The sequence below is a fragment of the Calonectris borealis genome, chromosome 14 (genome assembly GCF_964195595.1).
Source record: "Calonectris borealis chromosome 14, bCalBor7.hap1.2, whole genome shotgun sequence".
NCBI lineage: Eukaryota > Metazoa > Chordata > Aves > Procellariiformes > Procellariidae > Calonectris > Calonectris borealis.
In genome coordinates, this window is record NC_134325.1 from 17355112 (window position 1) to 17374373 (window position 19262).

Sequence of the window (19262 nt, forward strand, 5' to 3'; positions counted from 1 at the left end):
TGATTTCTGAAACATATCAATGCATTTGCTCGTCATTTAAGTAACTCAAATTCCAGCACACATGGTATTGCATGTGATCATCCCTAGAAAAAAAGCCACCACCATTTTTTAATAGTTATAATTGTACTTATTGTGAGTCACGCACCAATTCTGGGTTACCAGAACACAACAATTACACCTTCTAGTGCACCTCTTACAAAAAGAAGCCAATACACAGTAATTGTATCAAAGCACGAACAAGGAAAAAGAGCAAACGTCCACCCAATCTTAAACCTCTCTTTTTAAGGTGAGGCATGTATGTACTGCAAGATAATAAACTTTGGCTGTTACATGGTTGGTGATACCAAGGAGTGAAGGCTACTGTGGTAATTTTTCAATTTGAATTTACATGCTTTCAGAGAATTCCTTTCAGAAAGTTATTACATTAGAAGGTTTTGTCTTTAAGCAATCCTAGCTCTAGTATAAAAATGCCCGAAGTAAAGGGGTTGTGAATCCCAAATGCCTACCTGCAAAACAGAAGTGTCGTAACATCTGTGATAAGCGGTACGTCTCAATACCAGACAGCTACTGAATCTTATCTCAGGGGGCACCAAGATCACCCCTTTGCCAGAAAGTCAACAGCCAGTGATCCCATCCCGCAATAAGCCATGCAATCAGTGAGTTATTAAGCTTTTTTTTTTCCTTTTTGTAAGTGCTTTTCCTCACAGTTAAGAGCACGAGTTACTCGAATCCGTTCTCAGAAGCAGGCTGCGCCCGCGTTCGGAGCAGGAGCCTTCCCCGGGCTGCCGGGCCGGGCGGCGGAGCTCAGCCTGGCAGGCCGCCGGGACCCCCCGCCGCGGGGAGGAGGGTGGCTGGGGCACGGCGGTGCATTTCGTGGTTTTAAAGAGCGTAAAGGCCACGGGGCCCCGCCAACGGCCGCGGGCGACGGCCGTGAGGGACGGCGGCCGTGAGGGGCGACCGACCGGCCCTGCCCCTGACAATCAGGGAGAAGCGGCGGCAGATAATTAGCTCCGCGAAACCAATTAGCGCCCCTTGTCCAGGCTCATCCCGCTCACCCCCTCGCGCCAGCGGCCGTTGGGGCAGGGAGGGAGGGAGGCGGCGCGCGCCCTTCCCCGCGCGCCCCGGTTCCCGCGCCGCGAACCCGCCAAACCCCCAGCCCGGCCCGAGACCCGACTTCCCCCGTCCGGCGGCGGCGGGAGGAGGGAACGGCCGGGGAACGCCGCGCTCCGATTGGCTGCGCGGGGCAGAGGGCTGCGAGGTGATTGGCTGGGTCGTCCCCCTCCCTCCCCGGCGGCTCAGCGGGTTGAATTCAAATCGGCACCGGGAGCGGCCGCGCGGCGGGACGGGACCGGGCGGGACCGGGCAGCGGCGGCACCGCTCCCGGTGGGTGCCGGCTCTCACGCGTCGTGGGGTGGGCAGCGGGCGGGCGACGGAGCGGGAGCGGAGCGGAGCAGCTCTCTAGGCACGGCGGTGGCGCCAAATGTTTAAACCGGATCCCGGAAGGGCCCCGCCCGCCGGCGGCGGCCAATCGGCGGCGCTGCGCCCTCAGCGGCCGGAGCGGCGCGGGCGGGGCCGGGCCGGGCGGGGCCGGGCCGTTGGGCGGCGGGCGCGGACCGCCGGGCGCGCGCGGGCCGGGCCCAGAGGCGGGAGGCGACGGAGACGTCCCCGGCGGCAGCGAGGGCGGCGGGAACCGGCCAAGGTGGACGCCGCCGCCTGCCCGCCCGCCCTCCCGCCCGTCACGGGGGTCCCCGCCGGTTTCCCTGCTAACGCTTCCCTCCTCCCGCCCCGCAGAACCGGCGGGACCTGCGATGCGGAGCGCCGCGGCGGGACCGGTGAGCGTCGCCCCCTGAGGCTGCGCGGCGGAGGCGGGAGAATGCAGCAGGCGGGCGGGGAGATGGGGACCGGCGACAAGGTATTTCCTCGGTTCCGCCTCGCTTTTCTCCGTGCCTGCTCCGGTGGGGGAACAAACAAGCGACAACCCCCCGGGGGGCTGCTGTCGGCGGGGTGACAGCCCCGGGGTGCCCGTTCTCAGCACCTCTGGGCGTGAAATCGCTGTAGTCTGAACGAACGCGCGTAAAAAACGTTGGATGGCAGTAACCGGGCGCCTTTTACCTTCACTTTAATTGCTATCCTTAACAAAAGTACCTAAAACTTGACCTGACGACCTTTATTCACCAGTTTTGTAACGAGCAGTACTTCTTCCTGGCTCCCCTTTTTTTCCTTAATAAAAGGTGTTTCAGTCGTTCTTTGTAGCTTTCTGTTACGGATTAACATTCGCTCTGACTGTATTTTCCCCAGAGGGAAAGAAAAGGAAAATTACCTCAAGAATACCACGGGCCCCGTGTCTTAAGCTAAAGGCACGGTCAAAGAAATGGTTTCAGGGCAGGGGTTCCTTGGCTCAGAGTGCGACTGCGACCTTTGACTGCGAGCTACCCAAGAAATGCAATTGATCTCTATCCCACATTGACCCTTACCAACAAACGGGTTATAGTGCTTCTGGGTTTTAACCTCACGGTGTTTCTTTTTCTTGGTGTGTAGGAAAATCATTCTTCTGAGCCATACAGAAGCGTATTGAAAACTCCTTTGAAACAAGCAGCTACCTCACATTCGGTATTGACTGAGATCCAGCCTGACTGTCAGCCTCTAACCACACCCCCAAAACCTAAAGAAATCCTTCCAGCAGATCCATGGACGCCTACTTCGAACCTTAAAATGCTGATTAGTGCAGCTAGTCCTGAGATTAGGAGCAGAGAACAGAGAAGGGAACTGTCAAACAACACAAGTGGGGTCCTACAAGCAAAACACTGTTTGCAGGTACGTTGTAAAGGTGTCTTCTTTATTTACTTTTTTTTTTGAAGTTAGCTGAAGGCCGTTTATTCAGTATAAAAAGTTATACATTAACATACGACAACGTTTTTAAAGTTTTGATTCTGGAGTATTTACCCAATATAAGTAAGGATATTGCCTAGTTACATACAACGGGTCATGTTTTGCTGGTTTTATTTCACAACTGTTGAGGACAAAGGGAGAACATGGAGCCTTTGACAATGCTCACATGAAGCTGTTAAGTATCTATGTTTACATATTTATTGTAAAAAATTTCAAATTCTCTTTTTCTTATTTCCGTGTAGGAGCACTTATCCGGAGATGAATATGAAAAATCTCAACCAAGTCGCAAAGAGAAAAGTCTAGGATTACTGTGTCATAAATTCTTAGCTCGATATCCTGATTACCCCAGCACTGCAGAGAATAATTACATTTGCCTTGATGAAGTAGCTGAAGAGCTTAGTAAGTTGGTGTATATGCTATTATAGATTTCTTCATACAAATGTGCCAATAACCTACCACTTGTGTTAGTACATTTTTGCTCCGTAAAATTTTGAATGCTTACAGTGTACTCTCAAACTTATTTAAACTCAGTTTTAAAATCTTCATTCTTAGAGCAATTCTTTTAAAAAGCTAAAGTTTCTCCAGTGAACTGAATTGAGAAACTCTGAATTATGTTTAATATTAAACATCTAAATTACTGCCAATACCACAAATAACCAGTTGCAGTTTTTTGGATCTAGAGATGATGGCTAAGATTAGTGGTTGGATTTTTGCGGCAGGAACTAGCGTTTCTCAAGCTGAACCCACAACTTCCTGTCCAATCATGATATCAAAGCAAGAAACTACTTTCTGCTCTCATTTAACTTTCTCATTTTATATCACTTTTAATATTACACCAGTGATCTATCAAGAGTCTAAGTTGCTAACATTAAGCTGAAGCTTTTTTTTTATCAGGGAGCTATGAAATTACAGTATTCTACAGATTATAACACTGATAATAGTTATAAAACATACTGCTAGAATTTTTTTGGTGTCATTACATCTTCAGAATATGTTGGGGGACACAGAAGAGGGATGAATTGCAAATTAAACAAAATGTCTATTCTATTTATACTTTGTACAAAATAACATCTCTTTTAGAAAATGCCTAGCCAAAATCAAGAATTTAACATACAAGAGAGAAAAGGACAGTGTGTTAATAGAATAACATATAAAAACAAGTTACAAAACAGTTGTCTACCATGAGTTTCCAAGGATATTTAATGATCTAATCGATCTAAAATCGATGCAATGAATAATTAAAAATGCTTTGTTTTTTTTTTAAAGCTGTATTGAAACCCATCTAATGGCTCTTCTGGCAACAGTAAGTTTTATTTCTTAAGGAATGCTGTAAACCAAGTATAACTGTGCAAAAGCAAGTCCTTCCATATCTAAAGCAAGAATTGTTTTCTTTTTCTTGCTGGCAAGATCTATGAGGGCTATTTTCAGAAACCTTTGTAAGAAGGAATTGGCGAAAGTGGCTTAGAAGTATATTAAAGGAGGGGGAAGTATAGGAAACTGATCAGGAAACTGATCCCTTCTCTGTGCAAACCATGTCTCAGGTAAATGTATGACGAAACATATTTTATGTAGTAGAGATGTCATGTTCATCTTTTTTTTTTTTCCCCCCCAGATGTTGAACGTAGACGCATATATGATATTGTGAACGTGCTAGAGAGCCTCCACATGGTGAGCCGCCTTGCCAAAAACAGATACGCTTGGCATGGGCGACATAACCTCTCCAAAACCCTGCAGGCTTTGAAAAAAGTTGGAGAAGAGAACAAATATACACAACAAATTCAGATGATCAAGAAAAGAGAGTATGAGCATGAATTTGATTTCGACGGTGAAAGAAATGAAGAAAGGGCAAGATCTTTTGGCTCAAATGAGCATTCAGAAATGTCTTTTGTTGAGCTCCCAGGAATGGAATTTCGTGCTGGTAATAATTCTCTATATTGCCAAGAATAATATGTGCTTGTAATGATAAATATCTAAGAACTTGGAAAAAACATTTATTGGACTTTTTTTTCTGAAATGCTATTGCCTGAAAAGCACCACAACTGTTTGTGGTGAGAAAAAGTGCTCTACGCTCTTTCAGTTCTCTTATTCATTCAATTCTTGCACATGTATTGTGTTTTTACAGTGCAAGAAGAAGGGGGCATCAGGTGAAACTATCAAACATAGCCAACATACAATCCCTTTTGCAGGATTTGTAACCATGGAATGTTATAGAAGCCGAAAATATAAATTACTCCATTAATTTATTTTTTAATTTAGGTTTGATTCGTGGAAGAAATGTTAATTAAGGATTTTTAAATATATTGTATAACCTGCAGTTAAGCATCTTTAAGAGTACAAGTTGTCAGACAATAGGAAATGTATACGGGGGAAACATCGCACTCTCTCTTTGTAGTTAGACTTGGTATCCCCCTAATTATCTGATTCGTGCCATGTAGAGACATGATTCTGGAGTCCACATCAGCCCTGCCTAGTTGCTGTGTTATTTGTTCTTATAGCAATTGTCATTGACAAATTTCTTCATTTTTTTAAAAATGTTTGTAGCTGGTGTGTCACTTAATACTTTAATCCTTTCTCCTGTCTGCTGCAGCATCAGTAAATAGCAGGAAAGACAAGTCTTTACGAGTGATGAGTCAGAAATTTGTGATGCTGTTTCTTGTATCGACTCCTCAAATAGTAAGCCTTGAAGTTGCTGCTAAAATCTTGATTGGAGAAGACCAGTTAGAAGACTTAGATAAAAGCAAGTTTAAAAGTAAGTAAAATATCAAGTTAACTAAATGAACTATTCTAGTACTAGAGTTTATGTAGTGTAAAATACCATCATCTTTTTCCTGCCATAAATATATTTTTGAAGCCTCCAAAAACTCACTAAATACCTTGCACAGTTTTTAACAGGGACCCACTTGCGCATAGATACATAATGATCACATAAGAGAAAAAGTCCATTAAATCCTCTCTCCTGAAGTAATGTCACAAGGCTGCTTATTGGTAACAAGTTCTCTTTTCTCAAGCAGCCTGTCAAAGATTTCAGCATCATTTCGTCAAAGACACCCCAGAATCATGCAAATCTGTGTTCTGGTCATATAAATTACTTGTTGGAAATCTAAAGAAATTCTGTAAAAGTCCTGTTAATGACTTACACGTGAGAGGAAGTGAAACCCAAGGCTATAACTGCCAATTATTTCTTCATTCTTTTACCCTGCTCTCAGTTCCCTGCGCACTTCCTCCTCTTCCTCTCCATTCAAATGAAAAGGTACTTCTAGGTCTAGCCCTGTATAGCTATAATAATCAAAAATTATTACGCCTCCACTTGAGGCATCAAGAATTAATTGTGGGTTTCATTGAAAAGAACACCCTTCCTTGATTCTCAGACAGACTCCATTGCTTTTTTTTGTGTAATTGTATCTATGCAAAAAGAAAACTGATCCTCGCTGGTTTCAGTTCATAATTTCCTTTCCACTGCATCATGGCAACATAGAGAGGGTGGGTGGGTATTCAGTAGGGGGTTTTCGTTTGTTTTCATTCTTCCTTCTTCCTCCGTAATGTCTGTCTTGCAATAAAAGCATTTTCAGGGCATTCCATCCATGCATCTGTATTTCAGGTATCACAGGTTTTACCGTGTTCTTGGTTAAGAAGCATAGTCCCAAGTTCCATGACTCGCTAGACTTAAAATTTTCAGTAGCAGCAGCTTTGGCCTAAGCACATGCACTTTGCAGTCCAGAAGTCACCTGTAATTTGACTGCTGTCTAAAGCTTTTCCCTAATAGCTCAAGCTGAACACAGTAAAGAACGTGCAGGATGATTATCCTGTTGCGTTTTCATGTGTCTCTTCCCCCTAGTTCCCATATTCACCCTTGCATGTACATACCTGCCTTTTAAACTACTTATTTTCAGTATAGTATAGGTACAGGTTTGGCCACTGCACAGAACCTAACTTGTTTGGAAAATGTTTTTTTTCTGTATTTAGCATAATATACTTAGCAGTATTTTCTTTTCTAGATCTGTATCTATGTCATTGTATTTTACATATAAACTTTATATCGTGACATGTTATTTCATAGTATAAATACCTGTTCCACAAAACTGTTCTTATAAAAAAATTATAACAGTTTTTCCTTTTAGCTGCTAAAAGGGCATTACAACATTTTTAATCTGATGGATGTTAACTTGTTTATCAGAATTGCTATACTTTACAGTTGTTTATTTTATTTCAGCCAAAATTAGGAGACTTTATGACATAGCAAATGTTCTCAGTAGCCTTGAGCTTATCAAGAAAGTTCACGTTACAGAGGAGAGAGGTAGAAAACCAGCATTCAAATGGACAGGACCTGAGGTCTTGCCAAATATTCAGGGTAGGTGTATGTGTCATTTCCTTTCGTTCCGCTGATTATTTTGATTGTTTCTTTGTTTTCTCTGCTAGTTTTTTGACCAAAAGAGAAAGTAAACTAAACAGAAAGTCTTTACTTAGTACTTCAATAATTGTAAGCCAGGCTCAAAGAACTGCTTTTAATTACTGAATCTGCATATGGTATGTATTTACTCTCTGGTTTTTTCCCTGCTTTTTAGATACAAAACTTGAAACAACTTCTACAACCTGTCCCCCACCTATTTCAGGATGCATCACTTCCAAGGAGCAGTGTTCAAAAAACCTTTTTCCTTCAAGAGGAAGGCAAAACTTCACTCGGCATCCTTCTCTAATAAAGTTAGTCAAAAGCATAGAAAATGACAGAAGAAAGATCCAATCTGCTCCAACCAGTCCAGTTAAAATAAGTGCAAGTACGTAGCTTTTTCTAAGTTTGTTTTTGACTCAGATGTAGTCTTGCATTAAATATTCAGGCTTGCCATCTTCTCATAGGAGATGCAGATATGTATCTGTATGCCTGCTTACAACAAACATGTCTTAAGAACTGTCAAAAATAGACAAGATGGGGAAAATATATGTTGCCTGTAAATCTGAGGCTTTACAAGATTGGTAGTGAAAACAAAGCTAAAACGATCTGTGTTCGGTTCGTAAACTCTGCAATTAGTAGAAGCTCTTTCCAGTTTGGTGGACCAAATCCAATCACAGCTTGCGCAGTTGCAGCAACGTAAATACATTGATTGAGATCTGGACCAAATTCAGCACACTGTAGGCAACTCTAGCCTCCTCTTTCACACCGAATACACAAGGAGTGGCATATTACTATTTTTGGTTTAAGAATACTACTAAATCCCTTTTTACGTATCACTCTTGACTTTGTGTGATGTCTTACTGGCCACAAACTTCTGTTTGTGTAGTATAGCTGATTCTCTGGATATTGTATCTTTCTCTGTGAACTGCTCTAACCCTGGTTTGTTGTGGAAACTGTGCTTTAGATCTTACTATCTAAGCAGTTCTGTATCACATAAAATTGCCAGAAGATTACCTATCAATGTTCATGTTCTTGTTAGGTATCGTCTTCGGAGGGAAAAAAAATGGAGCTGAGGCTTTAAAACTTGTTTGATGTAAGCTATCATCCAATTGATCAAATCAAGTCTGGGCTGCAGTTTGAGGATAACATGGAGTCTTAGTGTTTTCTCATTAAATGTGTATGCCACATTAAATAACGCAGTCTCCTCAAGACAAAATTTAACTTCTACATTTGATGTACTAATAGTTTTGTTCTGTTTTCCCCCCTCCAACCAGGTACTGATCAAAATTTATCAGCTTTCCCAAGTAAAATGGCTCAGGTTCCAGCAATCGCTAAACATCAGCTGGAAGGACAATCAAAGTAAGTTTGCACAAGTGTTAAGGCAAGAAGCTTTATTTTGTCACTGGCCATTAAGTTAAAGCTATGCTTAGTTTGAGTTGGGCAAGAGCCTGCAAAAACCGGTAACCCCTAATACTGCAGGCTATTTTTTTCACTTATTTTCTGTTTAGTGGATTGAGAAGTACAAGTTCATGTTAAGTCTTTGTATTGCAGAAAATAATTTGTCAGGGCATTCAGTTCTGCACTAAGGTATTAAAATATGTTTGGGCTTTTTTGTTTGTTTTGGTTTTTTTCAAGGAAAGCAAAAGAGATGAAAATGAAATTGTCAAGATCTGCTTTGGAATGTAATCTGTCCTCGCCTGAGGTAGTCCCCAAGCCCGCACCTCCTCGCACCGCAGCACCCCCTCAGCAGGCAGCTCTCTCACAGCCACTCGGTGTCTGTCCCCCCAGCCACAGTTCAGTCCCGCCAGTAGTACTACCTCATACTCACTCTGGTGTTTCATACGCGATATACCTGCATCCTTCCCAAGCTCACACTGTGACAACATACAGCCCAAGTTTCATGTTGCAGCCTCTACCGTGTGCTAATGTAACTGGAATTAAGAGTATTAATTCAAAAGTATTAAATAAAATAACCACTGAGGAAGGGGACAATCAGATAGCTACAGATGATCCAACAAAGTCCCTGACAGCTAAAGAAAGACCAACTATAAAATCAGAAACTTCATCACAGCGATGCCTTAAAAGATCACAAGCATTACAGGAGAATAATTTAATTAAAAGGTGTAGAAGTGATGAAGAAAGCCTTGATACTTCTCTGGTAAGTTAAGTTCTTTTTAAAATGCCATTTTATAGCTTAATGATGTTGCCACCTACTCATTTTCAAAGTGATTTAAGAGCCTACCAGTGTGTGTAGGCATTTTAAATAAGATTATGCTTGAAGGGATGACGTTCATTTGTTGTGCTTGCTGATGTTTGGGGGCTGTTTTTTGTTTGTTTACACACGCACCCCTATCTATCTATCTCTCAAATATCACATAATCTTGCTGGTGTTTGCAAAGCATCAGGCAGAATATATAGTGTGCAGTATAACACATATCTTTGAAAGGCCAACCTAGGATCAGGCTGTATTTTTCTCCTTGTTCCCCTCTCTTCCCCCTCCAAATATTTATTTCCAAGAAGACGTGTCAAAGTGTACAGGTGTTAGTTAAAATAAAACAACTCCCAAAACATTATGCCAAGACTTACCTATTTATACAATGATTCTGGAGTAGTTCAGGTTGCTCATCTTGCTGGCATTCATTCTTGGCTTTAAAGGTGTTAGGAGGGAAAGTGGACACATAGAAGTCGCTGGACAGGCAATGTCCCAAAATCCTGGTACCTTCTGCATATGTCTATCCAACGTTGTACACTGTTAATGGTGGATTGTTGTAGGCATAATAATACAGCATATGAAGAGAATAAGAGGTTCAGATACACTTGATGCATATGGAGAAACTGGGTCTGGATTGCTTTCTACTCCTCGGTTGCTGAATGTTTTAGTGTCTCTGTAAATTATTAGGCTGCTTTAAATTGTGCTTGCCAAAACAGTCGTGAAGTGTTATCAGCATGTTGTGACAACGTGTGGTGTCAAACATCCACTAGCTGTGAAGGGGCAAGAGGGGATAACATAGAACTAGTCGGCTTATTGACTAGAAATTTTTATAGCACAAACTTGGGATTCAGGAGAAAGGAGGAAGCTTGCTTTCCTAATTTTTAAAATGTATAAATATCATTGTAGAGCTGTAACTGAGAATGTTAAGTCTTACGATGTCTGCCTTTGTTTTTGTACGTACTTTTTTTAAAGGGAGAATCCATTAAAAATGAAAGACCGCCTTCCAGTAGCTCACAAATGAATCACGAAATAGACAATTTCCAGGAAGAGAGATGGGACAAAACCAAAACATTAGATCAAAACATGGCAGGTTGCTATGACCAATGTAAAAGAGAAGATATTCCAGAAGACGACGACAAAATCAAAACTAAAGACATACCTGTAGCATTTGCCATTCCTGCTCATGAGGTAAGCTTTGTCAGACACCACAGCACATCTTGCTATTACCTGGGGTCTTGAAGTCTTTGCAAAAGAAACAAAACTACACATATATAGGTTGGTTTTGGTTGCATTATTTTTAGTGTGCTTTTAAAACCTTATTTTGTGGGAATGTAGGATTTCTATTTCTGCAGTAAGTGACTTTCAGGCTTCAACTGGGATGAAGATCACAACTAAGACTAAGTAGATGAAGGCAATGTTGAGATCCCTTACATCCCCAGTCCTTTGTGATATTTAGTCTCAAATATTTTGATTTACAACAGAATTACATGAAACTCTCTTCATCAGTAAAATTTGGTATTCTGCAGTTAAGACTTACTACTGTAGAGAACCCGAATACAGAACAGTTCTGTTGACAAAAACAGAACTTGTAAATGCAAAAGGATTGTCTTCCAATATTTGTCTTATGAAAAACAATCTATGAATGAGGTGGCATGATGATTACTGGGTCCAGGTGTTTCTTCAAAAAAAAAAAAAATCAGTGTCAGGATTTCTCTTTTGTCTAGTCTAATTGTACTGTGTTAATCCCAGATGGATTTCCAGTTCCTCACGGAGGATATCAGCTGGAGGTGGAACCGGCTGACTTCTGCACAGTAGGGCAGTCTTACTTTAAAGAGCGTGTCCTTGAATCGGTTCTGTCTAATTTCAGACAGGAGGTAGTACAGGCATGGAATATAAGATCCTGGGGATATGGAGGTTAAGGAATAAGAACAAGGCAAGGGGGATGCAACTTTGGAGAAAAACTTCATTTTTTGTTTACTAATGTTTGGAGTAAAGGTGTATTGTCTTTTTCTTTTTCAGACTTTCTTTCCATCTGGCTATCTTATTCCTCTTACTCAGTGCACCCATGGCAACAAGGCAGGCTTTTCTGATAAAGAGAAAGCTGGGATATGTTCATTACAGCACACTACCTACAGCTCACCCATTGCCGGTGAGTATTAAATAAAATAGGCGTACAGTTGTCTGACTTAAAGCGTTGTGGGCCGGATTCATCCTACTGAGGTAACAAAATCACAACGCAATGGCTTGAGTCTCAATTTTTAATCCCCTTCAACATTGGATTTTTCTGTTTCAGGCGTCATTCCAGTGACAGCATCTGAACTGAAAGCAGTTAACATTCCTGCTTTTCATATAACACCCTTGAATATAATGCTGTCACCAACTTCTATAGCTGCTGCACCTGTACTGAGCAACTCCTGTCTCAATTCAAGCAATACCAGTTCTGCCCAAAATCCAAGTTCTTCCGTTCTGAACTTTACACTGCAACACGTAGGACTAATACCTGCTGGTGTGCAAGTTCCTGCAAATCCTGTTCTTCAGCACGTGCCAGTCTCTTCACAACCAGAAAATGTTAGCCGTAGCTCAGACAACATGAACTTGCAAGAGGAGAAGGTAAGTAAAATATATTGCAACTTCTTGACTGTGGTGGGTTGTGTGGGAAGTATAGTGCAGTAATTCCTTCACAGCAGTAAAATTTTTAAATGAACAGGTTTTTTATCTTTACAAATCAGCACTGCCCACAAAGAGCTGGCAGCAAAGGCTAGCGTAAGTACAATATAATTGAGAGGTTAGAAAGGAAGAACAAGTATCTTATTTGTTGTGGAAGTGGAGCCAGCTGGAAGATGACAAGGTGTGAAGAGACAACTGTTTTAGAGGGAGGATTTTGCATAGATCTGAAGTGACACTTATTAGCAAATTGTCCATTTGTTACTTTATCTTTCCTTCTCGTTACTCTCCTAATCCACTCTCATGTTCTTGCATTTAATGTTAGCTTTTTTTTAATAGGATGGGATTGTAGAGGATTTTAAAAGAGTATTTTTTTCCACAGGAAGTTTGTCTGTATATTTTGTGTAATACTGTATTGCCTAAGATCTGTTTGTATTAAAAAAGGAGATAGGAGGGGATTAAAGAAACCAGATTTTAATTTAATTTTTTTTTTAATAGATATATGAAGGAATACAGGTATATTATTCTCAGTAAAGAGTTGTTAAGTTTTTAAATTTCAGGAGAAAAAAATTAGTTTGCTAACATCCTGCAGAAACCTAAAACCAGAATTCACTTTTTTTCCTTCCCCTTAAACAAAAGTAACTTTCTCTCTTCTCTTTAGCCTTGTGTTCCAAAGGAACCCCAAGAGCCCCAGACAGTTACAGAAATTTTTTTCCGCACACCAGGAGGGCCGAACACAGTATCTGCAGTATCTGCAAATTCAGATGGTACCAACAGAATCTCTCAAGGAACTCTGTATATTCCTCAACGAAAACTTGAAGTCTCAGAAGACTAATTTTGGGATATGAAATTGCTGAATGTGTTAGCAGGCATAATTACTGGTAACACACTGCACACATCTGGGATTGTATGATGGACAATGTTTGTTTTGGACATGTATTGGCAAGACCTCAATACTGGAATAGCCTTAATTAATGCTTTAGAATTAAAACTGGCTCTTAATGAGAAAGTTAATGTCTAATAATTTTTCCAAAAGGCTTACCTGAAGTATTACAGCAACAAAGTTATGTATCTAGTGTTTTTTGTGTTGCTTTTCTGCTATGCAAAGTAAGCTGAAATTGTCTTTGTACAGAAAGGTACAGTCTATCAGTCAGTACATATTTTGCACAAAAAGTACTGTGAGCGTGTACATATTTTACGTCTTAACAAAAAGGCCATAGTTAAAATGTCTTGCTCCTATGTTCAATAATGCTCTTTTGTAAAGTTAGTTAAAAAAAAAACCACAACAAAAAATGAATTCTTAATCAAGTTTTATATAAGTTAAGAATTATTTATACTGTATTTTTAAATCAATTTGTTCAGATTAAACTTACATCAAACTCAAATTTTGACTTTTTTTTGTTTGATCAAGGTAAGTTACCTGATTTAAGTTATATGTTGTATATTCACTGGCATCTCGTCATTCTTTTTTTGTCAGACAGGGGTGTGTCTGTCTTCTGAAGAAAGGGAGAATGGTATTTCATCAGAAAGGGATTTCAGTAACTCTGACTTCTGAACTCTATCACTAGAGATTACATCTCCTAATAACAAGAATTAGAGGAAAATATAGTTATGAAGTTTGGAATTCAGAGTATCCTTCTCACCCTGGAGTATTCTGGCAAGTGCTGTCCAAATGCCACAGAACTGAGAAGTGACACGGTTTGGGCCTCAAGCTAAACCGACAATCTTAGTAAGACTGGAAGATGTACACTCATTACCTTGCCTCTCCTCCTGTTAAGCTCAGTGTGAGCCAGGTGCATGCTAAACTATACACACTCTATAGGCGCTCTTGCCACTGGAGAGGCTTCAAGCCTCAGAGGAAGTTTTCCGAACATTTGACCTAAGGTTTTGTACCCATCTCAAAGAGCTGGTGGGAGAAGTCACACATGCAGCCAGCGGCTGAAGCGCTAGCTCTTCTCTTGCAACAACGCAAGGTCTGGCTTCCAGAAGGAGGGAGCCCCGTGTCTCTCGGACACACTGGCCCCATGCAGAGGCTGTACTGGTTTTGCTTTCTAGCCAAGATCAATGTCAGCTTCCAACTGCTGTTTCTCCCCTCTTGCAATTTCGTACCAAACAGGTTAAGTTAAACCAACTGAATTTAAATACGTACAGCAGTCTCTTCTATGCTGAAGGAATAAAGATGAAAACTCCTCACACAGCTCACACTCAGATGACAAGGAATAACTAACAAATTAAGGGAAAATACAGCGTATCTGCCTTCCCGGGTGAAACGTGCCTGCCTGTCCAAATTAGGACAGGAAAAATGCTAGCAAAGCCCAAGATTCAGGCTTGGATGGGGTAAAAAAACATAGTTAAAATAGCTAACACAGTAAAACTAATTGGCTTGCTCTTTAATAATGCAAAATTATTTTATAATACAAAATACACCGGACAGAATAGGATAACCATTGAAATACTCCTACATGAGGAGGAGAGAAGAATAAAAGCTGGAAAATGGAGGAATTCTCACTGCAGCAGCAAGTAGATTTTTTTTCCCTTCTCCAAAGTGGTAACTGATTGATCTTCCTTACACATGCTATCAACTTAATTCTAGAAGCATAAAGGCAAAGGGTTATAGAAACTTACATTACTCAAAGGAAACAAACTGCAAACCTTTGATTTTTGGACACCACAGCTGACAGAATAAGAAACTACAGTAATTAGGCTTGGAGAAATGGTCTTCTCACAAGTCGTGCTCTATTCTGAAAAGCTGAACATATTCTGACTTGCTGCCCAGTGTCCCTTGGCTCCTGTCAAAATACAGTTGCTTGCTTCTTCACGCTGGCTTTATAACACCTAGCGCTTTACTTTCTTCTTGTTCATTTTGCAGGCTGAAAAGCTACCGCTCCTCTGCTCAAAGTATCCTATTCCCCAGAAGAGCCGTGTTTCGCCCTGACTAGCTGAGCTCGCTGCTCCTTCCACCTGCCTCGCCTACCCGCGAACGTGAGCCGAGCACCGATGTGCTCTGTTGCCAAGCTCTAGGAAAGTCCCTCTGATCCTCGGGCTCGCTTTGCTTTTGGTATGCTGCATTCCAGTTCTCCGAGCAGCATTTTTTAATCCCTATCTTTGATTTATAGAAAACACTACATTCTCGCTGCACCAGGAATATAAAAATTCATGCACGTGTACGTTCCAATTGCATATTTCAAGTCGTTTTCCCAATCCCAGGTCCTGATAACCACAGCAGACCATGAAATGCCAACTAACCCATACAGGTCCGACTGCTCCTTTGAGCTGTAAAGAGCCTCTCAACAAGACTCGCTTCCTTTCAGGGGCACACAGTATCTGGGGTAGCACAGAAGTACGGAAATGAAGCAACACCCGGAAACTAAAGGTGGTTCCCTGCCTTTTCCCCTTAAATTCTCTGATAAACTCAAAGGGAAAATACTTACTGACGTTTTGGGGACAGGTTTCCCTGCAGTTGGCTAGGATGCAAATCCATCCAAGTACACGATCTACGTGACATGAGTGAAGATTAACGAAGATGCAGTTCCCTCAAACGTCACGGGTCCTAACTTATCAATCACCAAGGGTGCAAACACTAAGTTGTTACAAGCTTCTTAGCGCTTTCCCTGGATCCAACAGCGAGCTCAGTCCTGCCCCAGCCCCTCCTCGCTGCCGTCTGACAAGAAACGTTCATGCCACGTACATTGCACCGTCACCTCTGCATTCAGCCTCATTTGACATAGGCAGACGAGTTCCATTAACTCTCCAGGGAGAATGACCACGAAGAGATGGAGTCCAGCTCTCCTGCTCAGGAAAAAGTAGTCCTCCAACTTTACATCAAGGACCTGTCTCTGCATTATAAGATCTTTGCTGGACTCAACAGTCAATAGATCTATAGGCTCCTAAGAGTTTTCAAAGTAGCCTCAGCGAACAGACCCCTAAAATCCTAAAGTCTGACATGGATTTGGCATCTAATCTCCTTACACTCCCATGAAAGTCCCGGAGTTGAGACTCTCAGCTTCAGACTCGGGGTGTTTAACCCCTAGGCTGTAAGGGCTTGGCCCTTTCACACACAGCAAAGTCCACGGTACTGAACAAAGCTTCTAAATTCAGACCTCCCTTTAAAAATTGAGAGTCAGCTTCTAAATCTTTAAAGCACTTAAGATAAAACCTTGTAAAAAGTGAACTTCAAGTGCCTCATACTTTAGCCTCCGCATCTTCAATATGTCTGCAGCATCATCCATTTCCAACGAGGTCAGTGAGGCATGGCAAATACAACTGCAATGAATATTATACATATTCACTAGCCATCTTAACACCTAGAAACAGTAAAAAGTTAAGGATTAGAGTGAAAAGTGCAATTCTCTGTAGCCTAAAAGACAAACCAGTTTTATCTATCAAATCATGAACTGCTGAATGAAATTCTATTAGGTTTAAAATTGTTGCGTTCCAGAGGTTCCTACGAACAGGTTTTGATTTTTTTTTTTTTTTAAATAATTGTTTTGGTAAATAACTTTTGGCAACGTGACCATTTATGACTAAATCCTCATTTCAGGAACTGCTCTTTTATGATTCACATTTAAGCAATGCGGTAGCAACTACAAAACTTTAATCTTTATTTCTGATCTATTAGCCTGCAGTTCGGAATGCCCTCTAGGTGTAATCTGAGGGGCTGCATTGTTGTCCACCTACTCACAAGTGGACATAAGGGAACAAAATGCCAGGCTTTTGTCAGAGGTTATTTTCAGCTTGGTGATAGCAATGGCATTGCTCAGATCCCCAAAACTCTCTCGCATTCCCCTCCCCTCCCAGCTTATAGGGCCGGCAGCGGTGGCCGCTGCATTTAAAGAGTGCAGGAGTCCCTCGCGTTCAAACCCTTCGAGGCCTAAGAAAACAGGGAGAAACACCAGGCGACTCCGGTAAGTACAGTATATCGCGTTCTGCCAGGACTGTCTGACATAAGGGTTTGGGCATTTTATATTTTTCCTAACAGAGAGCAGAAACAGCTTATTGCTTGACAAGAAAAAGGTGTAAGTATAGCACAGAAATGCCAGTCCTACAGAGCTGGCAGCAGTATTTGAGGAGCCAACTGATAGGAGAGATTCTTCTGGGCTTCTCAGCCTGTTTAGTAGCTACTAGTGTTACAAGAGCGGGGCTGTGGGGATCCTCACCGATGATACACACGTTTTGGCTACGTGCAAGACTGGGCAACAGAAGTTTCAGAAGCTCTAAAAAAAATTTTGTTACAAAGCGACAGAATTATGTTTTCCACAAATAGTTTGTCTTTGTACATACACTTTTTAAAGCACACAAATTTACATGCTTTCATAATTTCTCAGATAGAAGTATTCTAGAAGTAAAAAAAAAAAAAAAACCAACCAAAAATCCTCAAAATATTTCATGCAGTGACCAATTGGTTTTATATCAAATGAGAAGAAAACTTCTATACAGACTTGACAGAAAATGGCTAGATAAGAATGCAGGATGAAAGAATTCACACGTCCATCACTCAAGCATTAAAAGTAGGTCAAGTCTTCAGAAAAGCCCCAATAGTTTAAAAGAAGAAAAAATTATTTACTTTGAAAATTTTTCTACCTGAAGGTAAAATTATTTCAAAGCATAAAGCCTTGCACGTAGATAAAATAATTCTGTGTAACATCATGGCAACGTTTCACAGTCTGTAACAGTTTTGCTTGGCACTTAAAAGACTTAGTGCACGGATAAAGATTTAGAGAAGGATCTTGTGGAAGAAAAGGGAAAGTTGATAGCCCAGGATTAGGTCTGGAAAAAGGAACAGGGCAGGATGCAGTTTCCCACAGCCACATGAATCAAACTGAACTCTGTGCCAGTACGTGTGTGTGGGGGGGTGGTTGTTTTTTCGGTCAGAACTAAGTACCTTGTTCTAGTGTCGGGGTAACTTATTTTTTGAAGGTGCAATCTTAAATTTCTGCAACAGTGTGCACCAAGGAAGTTTTAAAAGAAATGTGGCATTACTATGCTAGAAAATAATAGATAATTGGAAGGACACAGAGATGAAAGCAAAGGACTCGGACACAGGACTCTGGGTTTTTCTATCAGCTTTGCACATCACGTGCTTCATATCAAGTCACTTAAAATATTTTGTTTCAAAAGGGCTTGTGTAACTTAGAGTGATCAGTGTCAATGAAAAATCATATTAACTTTCCTGTGTCAGTGTGGAAATTCCCATCCCTTGATCTCCATGTGTTGGTTTACTGCAGAAATGAAGGAAAAATGCTAGTCATCATGAGACCATGGTGGAAGCTAAATGTATGACACTACCTAATAAACCTAAAATTTACCTGTATCCATAGTTCATTGAATGCATCGGAATATAAGAAATATGATTATCAATACATAACAATATTGCAGCTTTCATTAAATGAGCTCACTCTTCAAATACAAACATTTTCTCCGTTGTGAACCTATTCTTCTGAGAGAGAACGCTCTCTGCAATGGATTGGATTTTGACAAAAACACCTTCAGGCTTTTTGAGATGCAGTGGCAGGAATTGTGCTTTACACCGCAGACACATCAAGATAAAACATAACACAGTGAGCGTTAGTTGCAGAGAAAGAGAAAAACTATAGCAGCATTTCATCGCTACTTTTATAAAGGAAGCTATATATTGTTACCCCCACGGTGCAGGTGAAGCGAGTAACACTAAGGAGGGTCGGATGAGTCACTGGTGGTCACAGGACAGGTCAGCAGCGGAGCCGTGATTAGATACCGGAACGAGGTCCTGGCTGCATTTCCCACAGACTTCAGCTGGGAAAAGAATTTCAAATGTAGCCTCGATACTTGCATTTCAGCGTAGACAGTGATTTAATTTGATATTATTATTGTTTATTTATTAGGAATCAGTATTCTTATACCTTTAACTGAGTCTAGACCGAACAGCTAGCTGGGACTAAAATAAAGAGAGATGCAAGGCACATCCACTTCTGCAGTCCATTCAGATACGACTTGAGCTCTAGACTATCAAATGTGTAAGCATTTAGGAGGGAAAGCCTCGTGTTCAGCAAGGAAACACCAGACTTACTTTCAACATCTTTTTCACCCGCACCGCACGGTCTAGCACTAGCGCTGCCTTCTACTCCTCTACAC

General features: G+C 41.3%; 1 protein-coding gene across 1 annotated transcript; it reads left to right on the top strand.

Annotated features, from left to right (window-relative positions):
* The first annotated feature begins 1693 nt into the window (after nucleotides 1-1693).
* E2F8 (E2F transcription factor 8) lies at nucleotides 1694-13625 on the top strand. The gene is made up of 13 exons (XM_075163319.1): nucleotides 1694-1912; nucleotides 2539-2814; nucleotides 3132-3288; nucleotides 4502-4807; nucleotides 5477-5638; nucleotides 7100-7237; nucleotides 7452-7661; nucleotides 8551-8635; nucleotides 8912-9434; nucleotides 10461-10676; nucleotides 11508-11637; nucleotides 11782-12098; nucleotides 12814-13625. Exons 1-13 carry the CDS (start codon nucleotides 1874-1876, stop codon nucleotides 12985-12987), a joined length of 2733 nt encoding a protein of 910 aa, XP_075019420.1. The 5' UTR covers nucleotides 1694-1873; the 3' UTR covers nucleotides 12988-13625.
* The last annotated feature ends 5637 nt before the right edge of the window (nucleotides 13626-19262 follow it).